Source organism: Cryphonectria parasitica (assembly GCF_011745365.1).
Source record: "Cryphonectria parasitica EP155 unplaced genomic scaffold M406scaffold_3, whole genome shotgun sequence".
Taxonomy (NCBI): Eukaryota; Fungi; Ascomycota; class Sordariomycetes; order Diaporthales; family Cryphonectriaceae; genus Cryphonectria; species Cryphonectria parasitica.
The window spans coordinates 3355184-3381650 of NW_024468911.1; the positions used below are offsets into that span (position 1 = coordinate 3355184).

The 26467-nt window shown below is 54.9% G+C and overlaps 9 protein-coding genes across 9 annotated transcripts; 3 read left to right on the forward strand and 6 right to left on the reverse strand.

Annotated features, from left to right (window-relative positions):
* Positions 1-1708: 1708 nt before the first annotated feature.
* On the reverse strand, positions 1709-5016 carry M406DRAFT_338352 (ARM repeat-containing protein; the record flags this gene model as incomplete). The annotated part of the gene is made up of 6 exons (XM_040921337.1): positions 1709-2751; positions 2819-4114; positions 4182-4272; positions 4372-4653; positions 4725-4814; positions 4888-5016. 6 exons carry the CDS (start codon positions 5014-5016, stop codon positions 1709-1711), a joined length of 2931 nt encoding a protein of 976 aa, XP_040778581.1.
* Positions 5017-5915: 899 nt separating this feature from the next.
* On the forward strand, positions 5916-6332 carry M406DRAFT_252102 (LSM-domain-containing protein; the record flags this gene model as incomplete). The annotated part of the gene is made up of 3 exons (XM_040916813.1): positions 5916-6026; positions 6093-6149; positions 6210-6332. 3 exons carry the CDS (start codon positions 5916-5918, stop codon positions 6330-6332), a joined length of 291 nt encoding a protein of 96 aa, XP_040778582.1.
* A 190-nt stretch (positions 6333-6522) lies between these two features.
* M406DRAFT_251612 (nagb/rpia/CoA transferase-like protein) lies at positions 6523-7326 on the reverse strand (the record flags this gene model as incomplete). Its single annotated transcript, XM_040916771.1, has 2 exons — positions 6523-7160; positions 7233-7326. 2 exons carry the CDS (start codon positions 7324-7326, stop codon positions 6523-6525), a joined length of 732 nt encoding a protein of 243 aa, XP_040778583.1.
* A 2479-nt stretch (positions 7327-9805) lies between these two features.
* On the forward strand, positions 9806-12277 carry M406DRAFT_40668 (uncharacterized protein; the record flags this gene model as incomplete). Its single annotated transcript, XM_040924144.1, has 1 exon — positions 9806-12277. The coding sequence occupies one exon, from the start codon at positions 9806-9808 to the stop codon at positions 12275-12277; it is 2472 nt and encodes an 823-aa protein (XP_040778584.1).
* A 661-nt stretch (positions 12278-12938) lies between these two features.
* On the reverse strand, positions 12939-13803 carry M406DRAFT_233774 (uncharacterized protein; the record flags this gene model as incomplete). The annotated part of the gene is made up of 2 exons (XM_040915949.1): positions 12939-13358; positions 13633-13803. Coding segments are annotated over 2 exons (591 nt in total), but the record flags the coding sequence as incomplete, so codon positions are not given.
* Positions 13804-14800: 997 nt separating this feature from the next.
* M406DRAFT_338357 (P-loop containing nucleoside triphosphate hydrolase protein) lies at positions 14801-17385 on the forward strand (the record flags this gene model as incomplete). Its single annotated transcript, XM_040921338.1, has 4 exons — positions 14801-14890; positions 14985-15604; positions 15717-17212; positions 17249-17385. 4 exons carry the CDS (start codon positions 14801-14803, stop codon positions 17383-17385), a joined length of 2343 nt encoding a protein of 780 aa, XP_040778586.1.
* A 74-nt stretch (positions 17386-17459) lies between these two features.
* M406DRAFT_220509 (uncharacterized protein) lies at positions 17460-18833 on the reverse strand (the record flags this gene model as incomplete). The annotated part of the gene is made up of 2 exons (XM_040915567.1): positions 17460-17997; positions 18184-18833. Coding segments are annotated over 2 exons (1188 nt in total), but the record flags the coding sequence as incomplete, so codon positions are not given.
* Positions 18834-19487: 654 nt separating this feature from the next.
* On the reverse strand, positions 19488-21596 carry M406DRAFT_338359 (N2,N2-dimethylguanosine tRNA methyltransferase; the record flags this gene model as incomplete). The annotated part of the gene is made up of 2 exons (XM_040921339.1): positions 19488-21202; positions 21251-21596. The coding sequence occupies 2 exons, from the start codon at positions 21594-21596 to the stop codon at positions 19488-19490; spliced, it is 2061 nt and encodes a 686-aa protein (XP_040778588.1).
* A 1798-nt stretch (positions 21597-23394) lies between these two features.
* M406DRAFT_288750 (MFS general substrate transporter) lies at positions 23395-25217 on the reverse strand (the record flags this gene model as incomplete). Its single annotated transcript, XM_040918814.1, has 2 exons — positions 24699-25217; positions 23395-24605 (listed from the first exon to the last, which is right to left on the reverse strand). The coding sequence occupies exons 1-2, from the start codon at positions 24958-24960 to the stop codon at positions 23395-23397; spliced, it is 1473 nt and encodes a 490-aa protein (XP_040778589.1). The 5' UTR covers positions 24961-25217.
* Between the last annotated feature and the right edge of the window lie 1250 nt (positions 25218-26467).

Below are 26467 nucleotides of genomic sequence, written 5' to 3' on the forward strand. Positions count from 1 at the left end.
GCCGCTGTCGATGCGGTGCACCCACCCATACCTCCCAAACACCCTGAGAAAAAAGCCGCTGAAGAGGATCCAGATCGGCGAGGTGATGCCAAAGGGGTGCACCCAGACGGGCAGGCCGGTTCGCTTGGCTGCGATGTAGTTCCGGTAGACGCTGGCGGCGTGCCTGACGAGGTACAGCAGGGACAGGGCGAGGAGGGTGGTGAGGGGGTTTGTAAGGAGGGTCATCCTTTCTGTGTGTGTATGTGTGGATTGGATTGTAAATTGATGGTGATGATGATGATGACGATAACGATGACGACAATGGTGATGAAGAGCAGACTTGGTTGCGCTGCGGTGGGTGAGGGAGAAATGAAACACGATGAGACGCAGTGCAGCGCACAGTCCAGCTCTGCTGCAGTTCAGAAATGGGGACAAGACGGTGATGCAGCGCTTTTGAAATCGTTCTGCATCAAAGTTATTCTGGAACAAAAGAATGAAAGTCGTACTCGGTTTTCTTGTCCTTGGTAGTTTGTAGCCGTCATAGAGCGCTGTAAGTCTCATGTAAAGTGGATATCGTCAACTCAACTCAACATTGATAAATTCGTTGTTTGTTTTTCTTCTTCTTTTCTTTCTTAAACAGTTTACATCATCGCACCTCTCACTCAACCGCTGCAGTGCGTTTGTCTCATCTCTATGTTTTTATGGGTGGGAGGAGGGGGAAGCCACCGCATTGCACTGTACTGCACTGCTTAAATACTACTGCTGCTGCTGCTGCTGCTGCTGCTGCTACTACTATTACTACTACAACAATGACTACAGTGCTACAACAACGGAGAAAAAAACACCAAACCCGCCCACGGTAGGATACTTGACAACAGCATGACTTGGCACCCTTCTAAAAGGCGGGGTATGTCGAAGGGCTTGGTTTAAGACGGGTAAATTGGTGTCTTCGTATGCGTGACCAACGAGCAGTGCTCTCCGACGCCCTCCTCCTCCTTTCCTGCCTGCCAGAGGGGGCTTAGCCAGCGAAAAAGGTCACCAGGTAGAATGCAAGCCACGTACCATCTTCCTAGTCTAGCCAACATATGTTGCAGCAACATGATGATGTAAGGCATGGTCCAATTATTGCCGTGCAAATAACACCAGCGGGTAATTTGAAACGAGGTATTGGCTCGATAAATTTGTTCCAAGGTTTGAACTTGCTGGGCCTGGCTTCGCTCAATCTTGAACCAGATCTCAGCAGCTCATCTATTTACTTCTTCTTCAGAAATCCCCAGAGCTGGCCGCACTGCTCTGCTCAGATGTACTTGACAAGAGCACATGGGCACGCACTTCATCATCCTGCAATCTGCCCGACTTCTAGCCCATCCTTTCCCAGCCCGCCCCAAAAAATCACTCCTGAAAAATGCCCTTCGAGCCTAAAATCAACAACTTGTTTTGTGACTCACATGCTTGGCCAGGCTAAATGGGTACAAGACCTCCTGCTGTGGTCAGCTCACTAATGTGGCGTCCCGACTGCTCTTCAATATCTCCATTGAACAGTGTTCACTCAAAGCCCCAATCAATCCGATAAGTTGGGTCGCTCTCTTTTGGTATCTAGAAGTAAGCACTCGGACACGGATATCCTCTCTGTTGACTTTCCATATCCTCGGGCCGTTTGAATTTCTCCCCCGGTGTGTCGAGTGTCGTTGGTATACTACCTACTCATCGCCATCATTCGTACTCCCCATTATCCATCAAAGTGGAACCTCTTGCCCTCCATCAGGCCCAGCCCATCTCGAGGGGCGACGTGCCGCCGTCGGTACGTATTAGTAAAGTCCTGAAGCAGCACTCTGACCTGCCTCAGGCCTCCATCATCGGGTTGGGACAGCTTCTCCTTAATCTTGCCGATGAGACGCGACGCCTCCACTGGCGTGACGGTGCCTGCGGGTGCTAGCTTGAGGGTGGTCTCCACCCAGGTTGTCGTCTGCGCCGGGAGCAGGGCAAAGAGCTCAAGCAGCACCCCGCTGCCATCAGCAAAACAGTCCCGAGGGAACGTCATCATCATGCCTGCCAAGATGGCCTTCACCAGTGGCTCGCCTTCTGTCACTAGCAGCTGCTTCACAGCGGCCTGGATCTGTTGCGCGACCGGGCCCAGCTGCAAGTTTGACGAGGCAGGGTTCGCTCCTCCGTAGCTCAGTAGGTCGCGCAGGAAATGGAGGGTTGCCGTCAGGGGGTCACGCTGCTCCAGTGAACTCAGAGAGGAGACGGCGGCCTGGAGGATCGGGGTCAGGAGCGGCGACAGGATTAGTTTCTGCGGGTAGTAGAGGAGTGCATCCGTCAAGAGACGGTAGAAATCCTCGACTATATCCGGCAGCTCATTGGCCGGTATGTCGCTCATGAATCGGAGGACATTGGTTGCCTGGTTCTCAAAGAACTTGTAAATGTTCTCTGGGATGCTTTGGTCGAGGTGGTCGCGGTCCTCAGAAAACTCTCTCAGTATCGCGCTTGACGCCCACAGGAAGGCCCCCTGTTTCGATGCCGCGAATCCATCTGCAAGCTTATTGGCCAACTGTGGCAGCAGAGGCGTGATGCCCGTCCGATATGAGATGACCATGTGCCGCCAACACCTGCAGATTCGCTCACAGATGGGCGGGAAATTCAGGAAGTTGTCCATGACTGTGGATAAGACAGGGAAGACCTCTTGCCAGTACTTGACGGCGGGGTCTTCCTGCCCATGTGAAACCAAGGGGACAACATTTTGGACGAACAAAGTGAGAAGCTGGACGTGATCTAGGAAGGGTGTTAGAATACTTTGGACCATTTGTAGGACACTTGCGCCTCTGAGAGATGTACTTACCAGCCAACGCCAACTTAAGCTTGTCATCTTTGTCGTCAGCAGAGGCCGTGTTAGCCTTGGCCATCAGCCTGTTGACCAACGGGTCACAGTACAGCTTGAGAAGCTTGTAGACCTCCTCCGGCTTCTGGACGCCCACAACGCTGGCAACTCCCTCGGTGATCTCCTCTTGACTGATTTCTGGCAGCTTGTCGAGGATCTGGTCGTAGAAGGACTGCAACTGAAGGACCTGATCACTCAGCAAGCTTCTGCAGTCGGTACAGAAATACTTGATCGCCACCGCGGCAGCCCTGATGATCTCCTTGGAGTCTGCCTGGAACGAAGTGACGATGTAGTTGAACTGCGGCTGCAGGAACTCCGGGTGCTCTGCCGTCCACTCGGTGTACCGCCCGAAAACCATGATGGTGGCGAATCGAAGCTTCTCGTGGTTGGGCATCTGCACCAGCAACGGCATTAGCTGGGGCAGAACGGTGCCCTCGTCTCTGTCCACCATCCGGCCCAGAGCGCGCATGCCGAACACCGGAGCTTCGAGTTCTTGCCAGTGAGGCACCGATGACGCTGTGGCCTGGCTAGCATACTTGTGCATCCAGACTTTGATCGCCTCAAGCACCTTGTTCAGACAGTCTGAGATACCCAACACCTCACAGCAGTCCTTCAGCGTATCGCCCATCTCGTGCCTGAACTCCCGGAATTTCTCTTCCTCTTCACGGTCTCCATCAAATAGGTCCAGCTCGTTTCCACTCTCTGATTCGGGGTATTGCAGGTGCTTGAGGATAACATCCACCAGCTTGGCGAAGACATCATAGAGCTGCATCCTAGCCTCGACGTACTTGTCCAACACCACGTACTGCTTTAGCTCGTACCAGAATGTAAACGTGTGCCCGATGACGTCTCTGTCCTTGTCTCTTGCGCAGCATTCCAGAATGATCTCGACAAGGGGCCGGAAGTGTATTGGCTCGCGGGCGATAATCACGGCCCAGGAGATGCCAGCTTCTGCAAAGAGGCGGGTCACTGCCCGGAAAGCCTCGACGTCCTCGTCCTCAGCAGCCTTCTGCATCCGAGCTCTTATCTCAATTATCCGTGGCAGGAGGATCTGAATAGTCTCAACATTGTCATCGACATCCCGTGTCTCACGGCACATGGCCCCAAGACAATCGGCAGCGGCCTCCAGACAGTCGTCGCTTGCCAGAGCGTTGATAACAATATTGAGCAGGGCAGAGCTGACAACAGCGGAAATGGGAACTTCTCGCAGCCATGAGGTGATGCATTCCATCAGTTGTGGGTTGCAGGCAGCAGCTTCTGTCGACTTGTTAAAAAAAAATAGAACGAGGGTTTATTGCGGCGGTTTTGTCGAGATATCACAAACCTGATGTCTGGGCGTAGTTGATGAGGATATTGACGACTTGCTCAGCGTTGTCGGTTAATAGTTCGGTCGTTCTCTCCGTGAGCTCGTCTTCCTGTCATCCCAGCTGGATTAGATATTGTACCGTCCTTCAGGATACCAACAGAAGGTCGTCGGGGCGGGTGGTCAGGTCGTCGCCGGGCGATCCACATACAGAGAGGTTAATCTTGCGGCCTTCGGTCACCTCCTCGGGAAGCACTCTGAGGAAATCCAGGATGGCTGCATGGCTCTGCACTTCGCTTCCAAGCGCTGCAACCACGGTGGGCAAGACATCCTTCCAGGTCCTCATCTGTATTGCCAGAATGGCCAGGCAAACACAGAGCTGCACTCGGACTGGCCTGGGTCCTGCAGCGAACTTTTTCAGGAGCAGCAGAAGCTGGTCACGGAGAGCAGACCAGTCACTCTCAGGAACCTGAGTGGTAAGGTCATATGTGATCTGGCCCGGAACAGTCAGCCAAGCTTCTTATTTACGGTGCGATGAGTGTTTTCTCTGCACGCAGTATGTACCTTTCCCTTCAGCGTTGTCGCGGCGAACAGTGAGGCTTCGGCATCGGCGGTCGATTGGAGGATGGTAAGGGTCGTCGTCCAGGCGTTATTCTTATTGAGAGAAAAGGCATTAGCAGCGCGATCATGGCCAGACGGGAATTACCAATGTAGACATCCTCCTTACCGATTTTTGGAACTTGCCAAGGTAGTCCATGGCAGCTTTCTTCTTGTCAGGCTCCCCGCCGCGCATGGTTGTCATGGCCGCCAGAATCGTCTCTGGGGCGAAGGAGTCGGGGGCGCCATTCGCAGCCATCTTGATATGCTGCGCGTGCGACACTCGAAGCCGTCAGGAGTATGGTCGGAGAGTAGGGGCGGCGTTGGACGTTTGGACGTTGTGGGGCGGGGGGGGGCAGCAAGGCTGCCTGAGGGGTGGGAGAGAGGCGCAAAGCAGAGCAGGAATTCGGTCGGGACCTGATGTTGCCGCACAACAAGTGCTTGCCTGAGCTGGTGTTAAAGGCGCTGGGTACGATGAGTATTAGGTGGTGAGAAGTGGAGGATGAAAGGGTCGTTGGCATGTAAATTCGCCAAACGGATATTTGGTGTTTTGAGAGAGGATCAGATTGCCCCTCCTACGGCAGCAAACAAACGTCAGTCAGGAAATTCAGGCTCACTAACGATCTGCCACCACAGCGGCAGAGCAGGTGCGGACTTAGGCTGTAGTAGACCCCTGTCCCCTGTCAGATAATAGAAACAAGAACTTTCGTAAATGGAAGCGCGGCACCCTGATATTTACACTTGGCAGACAGAATAAGAATAAGAATAAAAAAGTCATTTTGTTGGAAGAAAGACTTCAAACAGTCTCTTATGAACTCTCCTTTGTATGCGAACATGAATTGTCTAATTCTAATAGCATTTGTGCTCTTTCTGTGTTGAACAACTGAGAAGAGTTCAAGGCTGAGCCTGCAATGGGGCGTGCAAGGGTTGTGTTAGCGCTACCAAGCCCCGGCAGGCAACTGAGACGCCAACTGAAGAAGCTCTGTGAACTCGCGACCGCAGAGCGCGACACGGGCTCAAGTTTCCTCATGCCGCAAAGACCAACTTGTTTGACTGCCACCAATCGACACAAAGCTTCCAGACACCACAGCTCGAACAACCCACGGTTATTCCTTTGAAGTTTCATCACTTGTGTCCGCCAGCCGTACCGCCGCGATCATGACTGGACGAGGAGGCGGTGGTGGCCGTCGCGTTCTTCTACCCCCGATCAACTTCATCTTCAAACTGCTTCAGCAGCACTCGACCGTGCAGATTTGGCTGTACGAGCAGGTACATCATCTCCAAAAATACATTGTGTGCTACGAAACTTCCACTGACTCGTATTCATTTGATCAGCTTGCCATCCGCATTGAGGGAAAGATCCGAGGTTTTGATGAGTTCATGAACCTGGTGGTGAGTAGTCCTTACTGATCTAGATTGTGCTTCCTTGGCTGACATTGATGTGTGAAACAGATTGACGATGCGGTCGAGGTGCGGCAGGTGACGAAAACGAATGACAAGGAGACGCGGAGGGATCTGGGCCAGATCCTTCTGAAGGGCGACAATGTGTCTCTGATCCAGAGTCTGTCGGGTTAGGTCTACACCATGCGAAACAAGGAGTAAAAGTTTAAGCGTCGGGGACCTGCGCATATGGTTTCCAGGAACGCGGAGAAGGAGAAGAGAGAGATGGAAGACCATACCATCGATCACCGTGTGCGGTCTAAGAGTTCCGAGGAAGGTCGGCCGGGGGGAAAAATAAGGAGGGGGGGCATTTTTGGACTAGGATTCAGTCTATTTGATCTGGTACGACTGTTTTCCCGTCCCCCAAGATCAGTCCATGGAGAGGCTGGTCCAGAGGTCCAACAGGGACCTCTTCATTTTCGGAGGTTAAGAACTGCTCTCTGAGGCCGAGGCCGTAGAGCGATACTGAAGGTCTCTTCACGTCTAATTCCTCCAGCTTCTCAGCATACCGTTCGAGAAATAAATCATAGAAACCTCTTCCATGTCCCATCCGTCTGATTTCGTTTGAGTGAGGAGCAATATCGAAAGCCACACCCGGCATCAGGATGAGGTCTAAAGTCGCCTTCTCAGATTGGTGCTCATCAGGGCCGCCCAGTATTCTCTGCCTCTGATGGACCGTGGCGGGATCTATGCTTGGGATACCCCATTTATCCCTCTTAAGGGACTCATAATCTCGGACATCCTTTAGCCGCACCATATCCATGACCCTAGAAGGTATGTCTGGGTTTGATGGGAGGGGCGACTTGTGCAGATAGGGGACGAACACATGCTTCCCTGAGGCGAGCGCATGCCTCACGACCTCGTCTGTCTGGACCTCCGCCGAGGGCATGGACAGAAACACGCTGATGCGACTTGCGTCGACATATGGCTTGAAGCCCAACAGCGCCTTGTGGATGGTATGGCCTATAAAAAAAAGATAAGGATCCTTACTCGGTGCGACCAGTAGAAGTATTCGGCCTGGTCTGGGATACGTACTCTGCTCCTTTATGGACTCCTGCGGAAGGGAAGCTAGCCTCTGCTTCATGGCAGACCGCAACTGTTGCTTTGCGGCAAACAGAGCGGCGTTCATCTCTAGTTCCTCGCCGCTCATCTGTGCGACGACGGCGTGGATGTAGCAAGAAGCTCGGGTGGCGGTGAAGACAGCGCCGAGATCGCAGAGTCAGAGCGCCGGCTCCTGCAAGACATCAAGATCGAAATTTCGTAGGGCTGACGATAGTAGAGCTCTGTCCCCCTCTCTCTTTCGCTCTTGTGCCCACAGGCTCAGGACGGGGTCGTGGTCGGGAAAGGCCTTGGAAGCGTGATATTGTAGCGGCAAGAGCGCAAATTGAAATTTATGCCTTGGATATTTCTGGAGCGTCTAACTCCACTGTCTTTTTCCTTCGCGATTATCTCCGTCAGCTGATGTGCGAATGACCCTGCTGCAAGTTCTGCCGACCGCGCTCTAAAAGCACCTGACGGCTATTGGGTGTCAGGTAGAATCCCATGAAGAGGTCGTCCGGCTCTCCATACAAAGCTTGGACCTTTTGTTTACTGTGGAGGAACAGCCCGCGGAGCAAGGTTTTAAAGTTTGGGTCTGGATATCTTATCAGATCCAGAATGATCAGTGGCCCTTCCCGCTGCCCCTGAGCCCTGAAGGCAGTCTCTGCTGGGCCATCCTGTGGTCTATGCTGCATGCGGCATGACGCATCTAAAGTCATGCATGTTTGGGATACCCTGTCGTGAGACTCGTCTTGCCATTCGCTATTGCCGCCGGCATATCCCAATAACGCCTAAGTCGGCATGCAGCAGAAAATTAAGAGGCACGGAATTTCACCTACTACTCGTCAACTTGACTCGACCACTTGGTAGTAGCGGGGTGAACTTCTAAATCTGGAAGAGTGAGAGAGAGGGAATGAAGAAGGAAGGGGGGGGGGGGGGTTAAGAAAAAGAAGAAAAGAACCGCTTTCCACTCGCCCGAAAACGTTTTCCAACCCACGTTTTGCAATTCTGCAGCAATATCCACCAAAATATGCAAATCCTTCTGCATATCAATCATTTTGTCCTGAGCACGTCTTGATTTCTGTCATCTCTCTGTGCAACCATCACATGCACTAGCAGCTCTACGGGCAGGTTACACAGCCTGACAGCCCATCGACCCTTCCGTCATATAGTAGTAGTATAGGCTGCAATCATCTCGCCTCGTTCCGAACCCTGGTCGCGGCTAGCATAGGTCGAGCAAAGGCTACAGGTGCGCTCCGATCTACGCAGCTGTTCTTGTACCACGGTACACCGGCTTGGTCGCCCACGCGGCCCCTCCTGGTTTTCGTCTTCGAACTTGTGGGCGGGTGGCACGGTGGGTGGATGGTGTCCACTTTGGTGGTCAATCTGTCCATCATTTTTTCTTTACCTGCAGACTCCCGAAACTCTCTCAGATCAGCCGCCCAGAGACACTTGACGACTATCAGAGGTTCTCTGTGCAGGCCTCGTGCCACCTGCTACGACTAGCCGCGCGCTCTCTCTCTCTCTTGCTCCTTGCAACATCCACTATCTACGTCTACGTCTATGCCTACGCCTACGCCTACGCCTCGCCCCTGCCTATGCATGCACCTGTCCTCGAGTGGGGCGTTCCCATGCTAGATCATCGTATCACCGGATCAGATTAGATCTTTTGCTCCAGTCGTCAGTTGCCCGACGTGGGCTTGTCGCTTATGAAGCCGCATCAAGGAGCAGCAGATCGTGCCCGTTCCCCCTCCTCCGACCCCCCAGCAGCAGGTGACTCGCTGGACGACGAGGCTCACAGCCACGCAGGCCACGCAGGCCACGCCCGACCCCCTCGTCCGTCAGAAGCAGACCCCCATCCTCCTCATCCCAGTCACGCTCGGCTTCCAGCTCAGCCCGAGCGGCTCTCGTCACCACCAAGACCACCACCACCCACACCATCCTTGGACCGCCTGCCTGTCTTCTCTGTTCCTGGCACTGGTCCCGCTGCAACCCATAATCACTGCCCCACGCCCACGCACCCTCCATCACAGTGGGCCACTCTGCCGCCTGCTCCTTCTGACCCATCTCACCTATCCGATCACGCCCTATTCGACCTGAAAAACGAGATACCCTCTGTGCCTTCTGCATCTCCTGATGCCTCTCCTGTTGTCACACATGGCACGGCGTTCGAGTCTCTTCATCACTCCGCACACTCAGACACACAGGGCACCAATACAGCCCAATATACCGCCGGCGACGTCCCTATGCAGTTGCTAAACAAGGCGGCGCCCTACCTGCGCTCCTCGCCGAGCTTCAGGCCGTCAGCCTATGGCGCCGTGCCTCGCGGGGCGTCTGACGCTCCGGACACATCCGAGGATGGCACCGAGGCTAGCGAGAGGTCGGGCGACGGCGACAGCACTGGAAACGGGGCCACGAGGCCGAGCAGGTCTACGTCATCGCTGCGGAAGACGAGGTCGGGGAGACTGATGGCGCGGTCAACAGAAGAGCTGGTAAACAACGCGACACTCTCTGGTGGGATCGAAGGGCGCTACGGCGTCACCGAGTCAACCTTGGCCAGCGATGTCCTCATGGACCCAAAAATTGTCGACAGCGACGGGGACGATAGTGATGGCGTCGGGGTTCCGCTCCCGCCAGACGAAGATGAGGATCCACCAGACAACTCCCCATACCCTCAGGTCCGGGCGTCTGTTGCACCATTTGACAACACAACCCTGTCCATAGCAACACCCCGAATGTGGACGCTCAGCGTCTTGTTCTCCATTCTTGGGTCATCAACAAATCTTTTCTTTTCATTGAGATACCCCAGTGTGTCCATCACACCAGTCATAGCATTACTACTCGTTCACCCTCTCGGCCTGTTGTGGGACTTAGTCCTCAAGCGTCGAGATGATCCCCAGGAAGACTTTCTTGATGGTGTTCTTACCGTCGGCCAGCGGCCTTCGACTCCTTCGGCCGACGGCATTCCGGTCTTGAGGTCGACGCCACGGGGAAGACTCGGGCGCCTCCGGCTCTGGCTCGCACAGGGCCGATGGAACGAGAAGGAGCATGCCTGCGTCTACGTCAGCAGCAATGTCTCCTTTGGCTTCGCCTTTGCCACCGACGTGATCGTCGAGCAGACACAGTTCTACCACCAGGAGGCCAGCATCGTCTACCAACTTCTCCTGACGCTATCCACGCAAATCTTGGGCTACGCTTTTGCCGGCCTCACCAGGCGTTTTCTCGTGCGGCCGAGCGGCATGATCTGGCCCAGCACGCTGATGTCTGCGGCCATGTTCACAACGCTCCACAAGGAGGAGAACAAGCCGGCAGATGGGTGGCGCATCAGCCGGTGGAAGTTCTTCTACATCGTCTGGACCACGGCATTCCTCTTCTACTTCTTCCCGGGCCTGCTGATGCCAGCCCTCAGCTACTTCAACGTCTTGACCTGGTTCGCACCCAAGAGCGTCGTGGTCGCAAACCTGTTTGGTGTCAGCTCCGGCCTGGGCCTGTTTCCGGTGACGTTCGACTGGGCCCAGATTGCCTACATCGGGAGCCCCCTGCTCACTCCTTTCTGGGCCGCGGTGAACGTGTTTGGCGGCCTGGTCATTGTCATGTGGATTGTGGCCCCGATTGCTTACTATAGCAATTGGCTGTACTCGTCCTACATGCCAATGGTGTCAGCGGCCGTCTTTGACAACACGGGCAAGGTCTACGACGTGAGCAGGATCCTGACCAAGGACTTTGTGTTTGACCGGGCAGCATATCGCAACTACAGCAGGGTGTTCTTGCCAGTAACGTATGTTCTCAGCTACGGTGTGCAGTTTGCCGGGCTCGCCGCACTGCTCACCCATACCGCATGTTGGCACGGTAAGGACATCATGAACCAGTGGAAGCGCTCGCTGCAAGAAGCCAGCAAGGAACCGCAGCAGGCTGCGTACCAACCACTCTCAGACGAACCAGCGGACCTCCGCAGAAGGACGTCACAGGAACAGGGCACCAGACAGCGCCGAAGCCTCCCCAATTTCAATCCTGAGGACCTGATGATGCGGGAAGATGTGCACAACCGGCTGATGAAGAGGTACAAGGATGCGCCGATGACGTGGTACCTGCTTACTTTTGTCACGATGTTGCTGGTGGGCATCTTTGTCGTGGAATACTACCCGGTGCACCTCCCGTGGTATGGGTTGCTACTCGCCCTGGGAATCTGCACGATCCTCTTCATCCCCATCGGCATCATCATGGCGGTCACAAACCAGCACAGCAGCATCTACCTCATTTGTCAGCTCGTCTGTGGTGCTGTCTTCCCCGGGCGACCGGTTGCGAACATGGTTTTTGTCACGTACGGATACATCTCGTCTGCCCAAGGCGTCAAGTTCGCGGCAGACCTGAAGCTGGGCCACTACATGAAGATCCCACCACGCATCCTCTTCTGGGTCCAGATGGTGGCGACCATCATCTCATCGCTGACACAGATTGGCGTGCTCAACTGGATGTTTGCCAACGTTCCAGGCATCTGCACGAGCGAGGCGATCAACGGCTTCACCTGTCCGCTGGCGCGAGTGCACTTCAACGGCTCCATCCTGTGGGGCGTGGTCGGTCCCAGCCAGTTCTTTGGAGTTGGTGCAACGTACCGACCACTCGTCTGGTGCTTTCTGATCGGCGCGATCGCACCCATCCCGCTGTACTTGTACGCCCGCAACAAGAAGCACAGCATCGTGCGCAAGATCAACCTGCCGGTGCTCTTGGGGTCGCTGAGCTGGATCCCGCCTGCGACAGGTCTGAACTTCTCGGTGTGGGCGCTTGTGTGCTACATCTTCAACTACCTCATCAAGAACCGCGCACAGGCATGGTGGGCTAAGTACACCATGACCCTAAGCGCGGCGCTTGACTCTGGTCTGGCGTTTGGCATTGTGGTCGTCTTCTTCGGCTTCATCTACCCCGGCGTGACCAAGAACTTCAAATGGTGGGGTACAGAGGTCTACAAGCAGGGCTGTGACTGGCAGGCCTGTTCCTACAATACTGTGCCTGAGGGGGGCCACTTTGGGCCTGATACTTGGTAATTCACCCCTCCCTCTCTGCAACGGGCACTTTCAGGAGGGGAACTATATTACAAGATCGTCATCTCCCTTGTACACACACACACACACACACACACAACAAGAAGAGGAGAACAAGAAAAAATTAGAACGTACGCATGAGACATGATTAGACGGATTGGCATGATTATTTGTGAGAAGGGGCTGTCTTTTTTTCTTTTTCTCTTGTTTCTGTGCATTGATTTCAGGCAAAGCGGACTTTGATTGGATTGCGGCCAAACGGCCTGCAAAGATCCTGCATTTCGGTTGGGTATCTTTTCCTCCCTTGTCGGCCAAAAGAGGGCCTGATAGACACACCCACATATACACACACTCACCCATGGAATACACCAAAGAGAGAACAACATGGGAGAGTCAAAGGACAACATTTCAGCATATAGATCATCAGCATATTCAGCACGCAAAGTCTCGTTACTGTCGGCCTGTTTTCCTAACCAACAAGGTCCATGACATTTATTCATCCATCCGTCTCTCTGTGTGTCTCTGTCTGTCTCTACATGTGATTGTCAACAGACAACGGCCATACTCAATTCACCTCCAACCGCTTCCTCAGGAACAAATAATCAATATCCTCCTTATCCCCCGTCTCCGGGTTCACCCACTGGTACCCCGCAGCCCATTTATCAAACACCTCATACCCCTGCCTCTCATACCAGTCCTGGATCGCCACCGTCGGCGCCGGCTTCCCCTGCGCCAGGTATATCCTCTTCACAAAGGTGCTCGACAGCTGCTGCTCGCGGGACATGGTGTCGAGCACGACCCATCTGCCGTTTAGCGGGGGCTGCGCGGCTATGGTCTCGGCGAGATGCATGACCTCTCGTCCGAAGCCTCCGGCCTGCAGGGTGTGGGACACGTACAGGCCGGCGACCCAGACGATAGTGTCGCCGTCGGTGGAGGACGAGGAGGAGGATGAGAGGCCGAGCTGGCGGTCTTGGTCGGGGCGTAGGTCTAGGGCTATGTGGCCGATGGGGTGGAAGGGGTGGTTGGTGGGTGTGCGTGGTAGGTGCCAGTGGGTTGGGGCGGTGTCGTGGATGGGTTGGGATTCCTGGTTGGGTTGGGTGGGGGTTTAGTTGAGAGGGTTCTGTTGTTGTATCCGAGAGTTTCAAGGGAAAAAGAGTTCTGAGGTTCTAGATTTGTGGAGGGAGAGCGATAGAGAGATGCTTGCCTTTGGGTTGGCGGCGATGTGTTTAGCTATGATTTCCTCGCGGCCCTGTGCTTCATTCTTAAGTACCTGGTAATGAGGGTTCCAAAATAAAATCAGCATGCCAATACAGATCTCTCTCGGATGAATAGGCGGTAGTAGCATGGTAAGAACTCACAACCCAGTACAGGGTCTTTTGGCCGTCTCGTCCGAGTTTGGTCCATTTCTCGCGGACTTCCTCGCTCCTCCAGCCGCAGTCCAGCCTCTGGAGGTACATGCGCTCGATGTGCTCGGGGGACTCGTAGTCCCAAGGAATGAGCTCGACTCTGGAGGGTCTATCGGTCATTGTGTCTCTTGTCTTGTGGTTTATTTGATTTATATCTTCTTCTCTTTTTTTTTCCCCTTCCTTTTTCTCTTCCTTTATTTATTGTTATATCACCGGATATTTTGATCGTTTCTTCAGAGGTTTTAGAATAGACGACCTGTGACGAGACCTGATAGTGAAGGACAGGGCGGTGAGAGCAATGAAAGAGGCACAGAGACACGCTTAGTGATTACTCTGCGCTTTCCCCAACGGCGCTCTTCTCTTGACTGTGTGAATTATACAGGGTTAGGGCTAGGTTGAGAATCAATGTCTCTATTGATGATCCCATACCAGTTGGTTCTTTGTGCAACTGCATTTTACCTCTTATAGTCTTGAGAATACGTCTTGTCAATACATAATACTTTTCTCAGATATTGAGTCCACTTCTCTATTCTTTCCCCATCTGCCATTATTAAGAGGTGCCATATCGGTTCTGAAGTATTGAGTACCACGCACTAGGTACAATGGTGATGAGCACAAGGATTTTGGTGTGATCCCATATTCTTCATCTTGTATGAGGGTAATTCAAGATTCTCTCCTTCATTTATGTCTTGAGGTCTCAATTGAAGACCGCGTAAGAGGCTTCGGTATGAGTCAACTATTTGATGCTACCCCACCTTACCAGATGCCATCCGCCATGCCCAAACGGGCATTCTAGCCGCTTCATCACAACGAGGACCGCCCAAGGAAATACCTGCAGGTGCTTTCAAGAACTTGAATGATATCTCAAAGTCCAAAATACAATTTTTATACGTTTATATATATATTCTCTTGCTCCCAAAATTTGGATCTTGCACCGTATATTTCCGACATTCGACAATCTCGTCAAACCTTGACCAAAGTAGTCCTTGATATTTCCCACAGCTGCAAGTACAACCTCATCAACACATCTCTCGCAGCCATCAATCTTCCCACCTGCTGCCAGCTAAAAAAAAAAAAAAAAAAAAAAAAAAAAAAAAAAAAAAAAAAAAAAAAAGAAACAATGACTTCCATGACAGCCGAGTCCGTATCGAGCATACTCGTCTCGTGTAAACAGACTCGCTTCCATATCGAGAACCCCAATTACAGAGAGGTGAGAACACTATACCGCCATTGTCTACCTCCTCCAATTCGACAATCTCCTTTCATTGCATCACGTTACTAATTTTATTTTCTCCTGTTGACAGTTGGATATTGAGGGCCTCAACATCTCAGTCACCTCTGGCCCGAGGAAAACCAAAACAGCCGGAAACAAGGGCAAGGCAAAGGCCAACCCATCCCAGGCCACCGAGCTCCTCGCCAACGCCAAGCTCAGACTAAAAGCCGGCCAGCGCTATGCGCTCCTCGGACGCAACGGCACAGGAAAATCAACACTCCTCAAGGCGATCGCCGAGAAGCTGATACCTGGCATCCCCGAGCAGACCCGTGTTGCCATCCTGCAGCAGACGGACGCAGGAAAAGAGGAGGCGGAGGAGGAGGAGGCGGAGGAGGAGGAGGAGGAGACCGAGGCCGAAGTATCCCGCTCAGGGCCAGGGCCAGGACGGTCAGTTCTCGAGGAGGTCATCGAGAGGGCCACGTCAAAGGATGAGCTCGAGAGGGAGATCGCTGTGCTGAGCGACGGGGTCAATGACGCCAGTGGAGATGGAATCAAGGCCGTCCGGGCCCTGCGGCGGGTCCGGCACGAGAGGATGCAGAAGAGACTGTTTGTGCTGGACAAGATGGCGAGGCTTCGTAGCGGGGCTCGAGGGATGGCAGCTCGCAAGGAGTTGATTGCCTTTGAGAAGGAGGTTGCTGACTCGATGGATTTGTGAGCCTCACATTCTTTGTTTCTTCCTTTTCCCTCGCTCTTCTTTCTCTCCTCCAACAGTCTACACCAACAAGGGATCCTGGTTGTTGTACTGACACTTGTCGTAATAAAGACTAGAGCAAGAAGATGAGGACATGTCTCCCGCAGCAGCAGCAGTCGAGGTAGAAATTCAGGAGGCGACCGACATGCTGGCTGACCTCCAGCTCCAGCTCGAGCCCGCCAAGCTCTCCGACATGGAGTCGCGAGCCAAGAAGATCCTGACCGGTCTCGGGTTCTCAGACGTCCAGATGGCCAGGCGCACCGCAGAACTATCAGGAGGGTGGAAGATGCGCGCAGCCCTGGCGGCGGTCCTGCTCCAGGAGACAGACATCCTGATCCTCGACGAGCCGACCAACTTCCTCGACCTGCTCGGCATCCTCTGGCTCCAGCGCCACCTCCAGCACCTCGAGGACAGCCCCGAGACCGCGCCGACCCTCCTCCTCGTCTCGCACGACCGCGACTTCATCTCCCTGTGCACCACCGACCTGCTCATCATCAAGGACAAAGACCTGACGTACTTCCACGGCGACCTGCCCACGTACGAGGCCGCTACGTCCGAGAGGAGACTGTACCTCTCCAAGATGAAAGAGGCCAAGGACAAGCAAAAGGCGCACATCCAGGCGACCATCGCAGGCAACCTCAGGGAGGGCAAGAAGAAGGGCGACGACAACAGGGTCCGCCAGGCCAAGCAGCGGCAGAAGAAGCTCGACGACCGGTGGGGGCTCGAGGTCAGCGCCAAGGGGGGGCGGTTCAAGCTGAACCGCGATCTCCCGGGGTATCATTTCACGAGCAGGGCGGACATAGATGTTCCGCCTGAAGACCGGCCGCTGCGTATTGTCCTGCCTGCGCCGTCTGACCTGCGGTTCCCGGCACCTCTGATCTCTCTCGAGGGCGTCACGTTCCGGTATCCCTCTCCCCAGACCAAGGCCAACAGGAAAAGCTCTGCGGCGCTTCTTCTTCTTCTTCCTCCTCCTCCTCCTCCTCCTCCTCCTCCTCCTCCTGCTGTCCTCCAGGACGTCACGCTCTCGGTCGGCATGGGCGACCGCGTCGGCATCCTCGGCCTCAACGGGTCCGGCAAGTCCACCCTGATCAAGCTCCTCGTCGAGGAGGAGAAGCCGGCGCAGGGCACAGCCGCCACACACCCCCGCCTCAAGCTCGGCTACTACGGCCAGTCGGCCGTCGAGGACCTCCAGCACCTCGCCACGGCGGAGCCCGAGCTGACGGCCCTCGCCCTGCTGGCCCGCGAGGTGGACGGGGGGGAGCTGACCGAGGGCGACCTCCGCGGCCTCCTGGGCTCCCTGGGCCTGCCGGGCCGGCTGGCCTCGGACGTCAGGCTGCGCAAGCTGTCTGGTGGGCAGCTGGTCCGGTGCGGGCTGGCGCGGCTCCTGTGGCGGCGTCCGCACTGTCTTGTGCTGGATGAGGTGACGACGCATCTTGACTATGAGACGACCACGGCCCTGCGGGATGCGCTGAGGAGCTGGGAGGGTGCGGTGGTGCTGGTGAGCCACGATCGATGGTTTATGAGGGGCGTGGTCGAGGGTGTTGTTGATGATGGTGATGATCAAGATGGTGATGATGGAGGAGGCAGGAGTGGGGACGAAGAAGAGGGAGGGGCAGACGAGATGCCAAGAAGACGAGACGTGTACAGGATGAAAGGCGGCGTGTTGTCCAAGCTGGACGGGGGCGTTCAGCAGTTTGAGGACGTGATGGAGAAGAGGGTGAAGAAGTTATTTGCTGGGTAGCTGTAGTCAACAAATACTGTGACAGAGTCTTTATACTCACTCTCCTTACTCAACTCACTCTAACTAGGAGGGGTGGTGGTGGCATCCAAGAAGACAATGTTCAGCCTTGGCTCCTGGTCCGTCTTCACGTCCATGGTTCCCCCCTCAGCCAGCTCGACAATCGTCCCGTCCACACAGACCTTCCTCCACCTCGCGTCCCTCTCCAGACTCGTCAGCCTCACCTCATCCTCCTGCTGGTACCCGACACCAGCCATGCCCACGTGTTTCCCACCCCCATACGCAGCCATCATGATCGCCATGGTCTCCTCGCCGCTCTTGCCTCCGAAATGGACCAGCCTCAGTTTTCCGTCCAGCGGCCTGCTGTCCGGCGAGATGGTGAACGTCTTCTCCAGATTCGACACCATGGTGGCAAGCACGTAGTTGAACCCTCCTGCTCCTCCTGCTCCTCCTGCTCCTCCTCCTCCTCCTCCTCCTCCTTTTCCGCCAGCCACCACCAACCGCCCAGACGGCGCCGTCACCACCTCGACCTCGTAGCCGTGCAGGTCCCGCAGCAGCTCCTGCGCGACCATGCCGAACCGCTTGTCGCCGTGCTGTCTGTACGCCGGCGTGTCGCTCTCCCAGACCAGCTGGGCGTGGAACCCATAGCTGGCCACGATGGCGCCCGTGAGCCGCTCTGCAGGCTCGACCAGCTTGTCGCCGCTGACCAGGTGCGCGCCGGGCGAGAAGGACGCCGTGAAGGTCGGGAGCGGCGCGGCGCGGCCTCTGAGCAGGGCGCGCAGGGCGAGGACGAGGTGGGACGGTGGCGGTGGCGGTGGCGGTGGGAGGAGGTCTCCTGGGCTCGTCGTGGTGGTGGTGGTGTAGTGGGGCTTGTGCAGGGAGTGGAAGAGGGCATTGCCTGTGCCGAGCGGGAGGAGGACGACGGTGGGGAGGAGATGGGACGATCCAGGGCTGGGGAGGGCCACGCCGCTGTTGAGGAGGTCGACCACGCCGCCGTCGCCTGAGAGGAGGAGGACCGTCGACTTGGACGCTGCGTCGGGTCCCCATTTCTCCCGTGGGAAGTCCTTCACGGTGTTGGCGTCTTGCGTCACGGTCACTCGGTACGAAGGCTCTCCCGCGGCCGAGACGTCCTCACTCTTCTTCTCCTGCAGTCCGAGGATCCCGAGCAGAGGTCGCAGGACAGCATCGTAGAACTTGGGCGCGAGACCCGTCCCAGAACGCACCGAGACGATGACGTCCAGGCTTGCGCTCGACGCGGCGACCTTCAAGAATTCTGGGAGGTCCGTCACGACATGCTGTCTTATCAGGTCTTGCGGTAACGTCGGGGCCAGAAAGCACGATATGCGGAAGGGTTCCTCTTGGCCTGGCTCTGCTTCTTCGCTCAGGGTGAGGATCACGTAGCCTCCTCCACCTTGGACCTCGGCCAGGAGGATGATTTCTCGTGGCTTTATGCTCCGTTTGTCCTCATCGCTCTGGTCTTGCGCAGCGGGCAGAATGATCTCGTCCTTGTCATATTTGACAAGGTGGGCTTCATCGCCCAGGGTTGTCGGCTTCAGCGCTGACAAAGCGTCCTGAGAGACCGTCAAAGTCATCGCAAGTTTCGGTCCCGTCGTGGATCCTAATATCTCTTTTGTCCGTCTCTCATACACAAATGGCAAAGAAAAATCCCTTAATGGTGATTATCTCTATATCTCATACAAAGAGGCTGCTTGGCTGCGTCCTGGGTTGTGTTTTGTAAGACGAGAGTTGAAAAAGTAAGTGGTTGGTTGGTTGGTTGGTTGGTTGGTTGTAAGCCTCCAAGCCTGTATTCGCAGCGTTGATGACACAAAAAGTTGTGGGGCACTTTATTAGGCGCTGTGCGACTTGCATTGTTAAATGTTTTACTGTAGGTTCTGGCTGATCCCTGCGCTGGCCGCCGCCGCACAGTCGGCAAAAACATTCCAGTTGCGCCCCAGCAGCATAAGAAGTCATGAATGGCAAACGACGACAATTCTTTGAAAGATGGCCGATTCGTTTTACTGTCCTCTCCTTCTCAGCCGACTGGAAGGAAGGACAACAATGATATGTCGACGTCCTGCGGGTCTTCTTTTGCTGCTTGCCCGCCTCTAGCCGCGTGCGCGATTCATAGGGCCCCAGTTCTCCCTCGGGTTCATCTGGTATCTCACAAGTCTCTCCTTGTTCTGCTCACGGCCAAGCTTCTCGTCGAATACAACCTCCACAGGCTTTTCCTTCTCAGCCTCGTTGTCACCCTTCGTCTCATCCTTGGCAGCAGTGACTGGGTGGTCCGAACCGTTCTTGTTCTCCTCCACCTCCTCTTTTCGGTCCTCCTTCTCCTTTGTCCCTTGGCCCAGCTTCAGGATCTGCCACCCAGGCGAGCCCGGCTTGACACCTTCTACCTTGATCGGTGCCTTTTGCCGGATCCACTCGCGGATGACGTGCCAGAGCACACTGAACGGCGCGTCCGTCTTGACACTGCCTGGCTTGCAGTGGCTGCGCGTGACGCGGTAGCCAAGTCCCCGCAGCGCGCCGCGGAAGGCGTCCTCGCTCGGCGTCGCACAGTGTACCGTCTTGGCGAGCTGCGTTGGCATCAAGAAGAAGGGGTACGGCTCGATCTCGGCGTACTTTTGCTCTCGGGTCTCTGGCCGCAGTTTGGGGTCCGCCTCCTCGAGGTGCTCCTCCAGTGCGGTTGTCAGCATGCCCTTGATCCTGTCGGTCGTGCCGTAGACCGTCTTGTCCGCGTCAGGAAGTTTCTCGAGGATGCGCCTGATGAACTCGGGGTCGTGCATGCGGCCGGCGTACATGGGTCCCGCGAGGTGTGTCTTGAACCCGCAGTGCTCGCAGTTCTCGCCAGCTGTCGGTGCCTGGATGAATTGGTGCTTGTAGAAGGTGCCTGATCCCTTTTGGTTGGGGCAGGACCTGTTCTTCAGCAGCAGCTGGGTCGTCCAGGCCCCACAGCCCGCGTCGCAGTTGTAGACCATCATGGTCTTGCCGGCCGCAAACTTGACAGCAGCAGGTGACTTGGTCACCTTGACAAACACCCGGGCGTAGAAGTCAATGGACAGCGACAGGAGCGGGTCGATGGTGAGTCCGTAACGAGCTGCAGAGGTGGCGATGCCGTGCAAGATTAACCGCAGGCCGGCTTCGTGTGATTGGTATCCCTTCATGGGAACGCCGCCGTAGAGGGCGAAACACTTCTCGGGGTACCCATTCGAGGCCCAGACACCAGCATCGGTGCAGGTCACGCAGAGCAGGCCGCCATCGTCACGAACCGCCTGCACTGCGGCGTCGAAGAAGGTCGCAGCTGTGCCATAGGGGTCCAGGTCGACAACATCGTATTTCTCCGTCTTGCCCTTGGCCCTGTCTCTCTCGCTCAGTGCCATATGCGCGGCGACCTTGTTGTACATATGTGCGATCGCATTGCCTCGCGTGACCTCGATGGCCTTCTGCAACTTGTTGTGCCGTACGTTGCGCGAGATGGCCTCTGCCGCAGAAGGGTCCAGGTCGTTTGCGGTGACCTTGGAGACAAAAGGGATCTCGTGCGCATATCTCAGCGCGCGCAGGCCCGTGGCAGAGAGGGCATCGAGGATGGTGAACCGTGGCAGGGACCGGTCGACCTTGGGTTCGCCGTCCTCCCCAGCAGCTTCTTTTGTCTCGCCGGGCTGCCCTTCTGCAGCATCGTTCTGTCCGTGGCTCTTCTCGGCTGCGTCGCTGGCGTTGACTCGAGATTCTTGTGGCGAGGTAGCCTCGTCAGGCCTGGCAGCTTTGTTCGACCCTTCCTGGGCCTCGTTTTCGTCTCGCTTCCGCTTGTTGACCCCGTCGCCTGTAGTAGGAGCTGGCGCAGTCTCGACGCCAGCATCGATCCCAGCACCTGCTGCGGCCTTCCTCTCTTCTGCCCTCTTCCTCTTTCCAGCGGCCTTCTGTATGTTCTTCTCCTGGCGTACCCTCCTCTTCTCGACAACCTCCTCCCCGTAGGCTTTGATGGCAAAAACCGTCAAGTCGCGGTTAAACTGTTGGATGGGGTTGTAGAAAACCTGCTGGACGCCACCGGCATTGTTGACTACCTGCTTCTTGCCGCCCTCTTCCTTCTGCCCCGTCGTATCGGGCACGAGGATGTATCCGCGGCCCTCCTGGACGGTTGTGTATGTCTTGCTGTCATGCGTGATCCTCTGGCCCGCCGCGGGCGCAGTATCGATGGTCTTCGCCTCGTCCGTCATGGAGTATATTTGTCGGAGAAAACGGATGCTCGTCGTTGAGGTTTGGATGGCGCGTCTTGCCTGTATCCTGTAGATTGACCACGTCAGGGGCAGATGCATGTGGTTGGAGAAATCAGGAGGAATTGGGTTGGAGTGACAATTGAGCAGTAGAGTTCCAATCTTTTTTTTTTCTTCCTCCCCCCCCCAAGTCTGCCGCTATAGGTCGCTGAGGGGCAGACTACAATAAATTTCTGCCAGGCGGTCAGATCTTGCAGGGGGTAGCTGCAGGGCTGTAAGTGTTGACAAGGGTCCCTGTGGAGGATTTTATCAGCGGGTCGAGCCGCTGTCTGGGGTGCTGGGCCCCTGCTGGGTACCTGAACCCTCTTCCTGAGCCAGACTTCGGTTTCATGTCCTATACTTGTCATATTGGTTTTCATATGTCCTCTGATTGCACTCTCTCACCATACATGCTGATCTGGATAGAAAGCATTGCTGCAATCTAAGCATCTCATGATACATCTCCTGCCTTCATTGGGCAGCACCAAGCTCAGGCGTAAACTTGTTCCAAGGGTAAAGATTAGTAAAACTGTGCATTGCCGTGACAGATCCTCTTGAGCAGCCACCTAAGCACATGCCTTGAATAGATCAATGCTCATATGTTCCTGGTAATCTTGAGAACATGTCTTATACTTGACACAACTTTTGGGGCCTAAGAAAGGGAGACCACGGACATAGCTGCATCACACTATGCAAATGTAATACCTCCTCTTTCTCCTGTAGACAAAGTAGCAGATCACTAAAAGCTCGATTGTTCTGTAACATGAGTAACCTCATGTATCTTCATGCACATATACAGGTGTATAATAATGAACAAACTGAAGAAAAAAAGGAAGCGGCAGTAAGGAATGAAAAGAAGCTATAAAGGAATTACCAAGTACTGATGTAATCAACTAAGCCTTGGAGATGTGAGCATGTAAGTATGCTCATACTCTATCCTTCTCACAATTAACACATTAGCCTGTCTCAGAGTATGAGGAAAAAGGCAGAAAGTCCGGCAACTTGAGTGAGACTTTTTTGAAAATTGACAGCCGAGCATCCAGTCAGCATAGAAATGGCATTTTAGAGTTTCAAGTTTTGGCTTTCAAATTCAATCTTGCATTTTACACGAACATAAATGATTCATTCGCCTTGTAAGAAGCAACCCAAATAGATCATATTCAATGTATTATTTGATCCATTTTATCTGGTTCAACTGAAGGTAAGATAGCGGTATAATATCTCGTGTTTAAACTTTTCCCCTGGAAAAGGGGTTTCTCAGCAGAGCCTGGTAAGGAAGCCTAAGAAATGTCAGATTCGAAGCTTTTGAGCTATTCAAATCAATTTCTACTGTCCAGTACTGGCCCGTCTCTTTGATCGTCTCCAGCAGGGTGTGATAACCGTCCTTTGCTCTATGCTTCCCGAGGTTCCTGGAAGAAGCACCGCACATGTGAGCTTGGTTTTCCGTCTTCACTTCAGAATACTCCCTTCACATAACAAATATGCAGCTTATATCGTGAGCCTCAGGCAAGTGATGTAAGGAGACTTGGTGTCATCTGATCTCATTCATGATCTAATTCATACAGTTGGGTATATATATGCGCCATCACTACCACATAGCAGACCATTCGTGCCCAGCCTACAAAAAGGCAAAGCTTGGCCGACTCTCTCTTATGCCAAGATCCTCCTATAACTCCAGCTCAACTGTGAAAAATAACACACACAAAGTATGCGCAAATTGGCAGGTGAGAAATAGGCCACAAAAACATTCCCGGCCTCGTACTTAGGCCTCGAGGTGCTCCGTCCTGTAGGCCACCTTCTCGGTAGACTCCACGACGCCCTGGTCCCTGCGGGTCGGGTCGCCGATGGTGCCGCCGTGCTCGTCCTTGTACCCAATCTTGGTCTCGCGGAAGCCGTCAAGCTCCTTCTTATAGACAGTGTTGAGGAATATGGGGTAGACGAAGGAGACAAAGAAGCCGACCAGAGGCACGCACATGGCGATGTGGTAGCTCTTGTGATCGGCCACCAGGCCCGTGAGCGAGGGGAAGAGCGCGCCTCCCGAGACGGCGGCGACGATGAAGGAGCTGCCGCGCTTGGTGTGCCGGCCCAGGCCGCGGATGGACAGGGTGAAGATGGTGGGGAAGACGCAGGACTCGAAGAAGAGCACGAGACTGAGGAAGGCGATGCCGCCCTCGCCGTAGATGCCCATGGACAGCGCGATGAAGACCATGATGGCGCTCATGAACACCATCAGCACAAGGCGCGGCTTGATGTACATCATCATGCCGGCGGCGGCGAAACGGCCGAGGGCGAAGAGGCCCTGAGCGATGGCATAACGGTCGCTGGCCTGGGCAGAGGTCAGGCCAGCCGATTCCACCGCGAAATTGATGAAATTGGCCGCGACTCCAACTTGAGCCCCCACGTAGCAGAACTGCGCAGCGACGCCAAACCACAGCTTATATTGCTTAGACATGGGCTTATCCTCATAACCGGTCAGGCCCGCAGATTGCTCTGCCTGTAGCTCCATATCGGCGTCGGTGACCTCGGGGATGGGCGAGAAGTAGAAGACGACGGCGAGCAGGAAGACGAAGGCGGCGATGCCGAGGTAGGTCCACTGGACCTTGGAGATGTCGCTGGGGTCGGTATTGCTGAAAAAGACGCGCGAGGCAAGCAGCGGAGCCATGACGGAGCCGATGGCCTGGAAAGACTGCGACAGCTCCAGACGGAACTCTGACAGGCGAGGCGGGCCGCAGGTGGCGATGAAAGGGTTGGCCGAGGTCTCGAGGGTGCTGAGACCGCTTCCCACAATGAACAGACTGCCGCAGAACCCGCCGAAGGACCTCTTGACGGCCGAGGGCCAGAACATCAGGGCGCCGACGCCGTAGATGCACAGGCCGGCGATGAAGGTCCATCTGTAGCCGAACCTGCGAACAAGCCAGCCCGAGTAGGTGGGAGGGCCGATGAGGTATGCACCAAAGTAGGCAGCTTGCAGGCCTATTCATTCATTTTTTCCAAGGTCAGCTACTGGTAAACTTCTCAATGGCAGAAGAAGAGAATGCGCGGCTATTGGAGCCATAGGAGACTTACCACCTGCCTTGGCGGCTGTGATGTTGAGTGCGGTCTGGAACTTGGCATTCAGGACATCCAATAATCCATAGGCGAAACCCCACAGGAAGAACAGGATTGTCACCAGGGTGATGGGCAGGATGGACTGCCTGACGGTGAGGGCAGAAGCTCCTGTGAGGCCGCGGTTCGAGACATTCTTCTTGTGCGTGTTGACTTCGACATTGGACGGCTGCCGCTGCTCATGGATCTCCTGAGGAGTGGGCTCCTGATTCTTGCCAAACATCTTGGGAGACCTCCTGATCTGGACAAGGTGATTGGAGAGAAGAGGAGGAGGAGGAGGAGGAGAGAAAAGAAAGAGGAGTGTCAAGCAAGTTGACCTCGAGAAGCCTCGGGGACCAGGTAGGAAAGAGATGAGGAACTTGAGATGGAAGATGAACAGAAGGTAATGTTGAGGCCACCTCCATAGTGTCAAGAATGGCCAACCCACGAGGTCTTATTATACTTGACACGTTTCTCGTGGACCATGGGCAGAGGTTTCTCATCCTAGCCACTCCAGCGGATTCTTGTCGAGATTCACTCACAATAGGAAAGAATTAAAAGAAAAGAAAAAAGAAACCCCTGCAAGCGGCCAGGCCGTCCAAGCTCATAGCCTAGGGCCTCCCCTCCTTCCTTGTATATATGCACTCACATGGTATCTTGGCGTCAGTTTTAAACTCTAGGCCAGGTCGCCGCTAGCCTGAGTCGAAAAGGCTGGACCCTAATCTTCTCCCAACGCGGTATCTAACAAACGGGCCCCCCAGGACCAAGCCTCTTTAGGCATATGAACCCGCCCCTCATTCGCCAGTCTCTCTTTCTGCCTGTTTTCAAACGAACATGGTATAACACAGCAGGCGCAGCACAGCCTGGGGTAGAAGGAATGGCCCGGGGGAGGGCGTCTCCGTGCCAGCTTTTTCGGCACCGTCCACTTCATCCTAAGAAGATTGGGGCATAGACTACTTTTGTACATACTTAGACATGGCAATAATTCATGAGAGAGGCAAAAAGAGACCAAATGCCGTCTAGCGCGCATGACAAGCCCCCCCCCCCCTCCCCTTCCCAAGCGCTGTCGCCTATGCCCGACAACGACGACGGACGGATGGACAAACACGCTAGAGAGAAAGCTGAAGGGAGCTTGACTTTACCGACGTCTATGGGCCCCTCCCCAGGTTTGGTGTATTGCTTGGCAGTGGGTTTAGGCGTGGAGGAGGGGCCGAGATCTGGGGAAAAACCGCCGCACATTTGAGCGACATATATCACGGCCATCACAGGGGCCGGGTGTTGGAGGGAGAGGCAACTCGTTGGACCTACGCGTCGGGAGTTGCTATTGACGACTACTTACAGAACTCGCTTCGCACGGAGAGAATCATCCTGTGTGAGGAGTGAAAGAGAGAGAGAGAGAGAGAAAGATAGAAAGATTGTGAGAGAAAAGGAGAAAGGATCAGGGCCTGGGCGAGGCAGAGGCAGAGGCAGAGGCAGAGGCAGAAGCAGTGTTGTTGATTCTTCTTGTGTGTTTGTGTGTTATTTTTGGAAGACTTGAGCAGCAAATCAACCACTGGTCATGTATGAGTGACTTGTATCATGTGACGGCCACACTTGATGAAGTCGAGCATACCCGTACCCACTCCCTCGGGTCAGTTACCCCAGATGGTCCAGCCCCCTCGAGGTTCGCCCCACGCTCTCCGTCCAAGGCCTGGGGGAGAGCGGACCACAGCAGGACCCCACGGGGTAACAGTCACAATTCAGTTCATGGC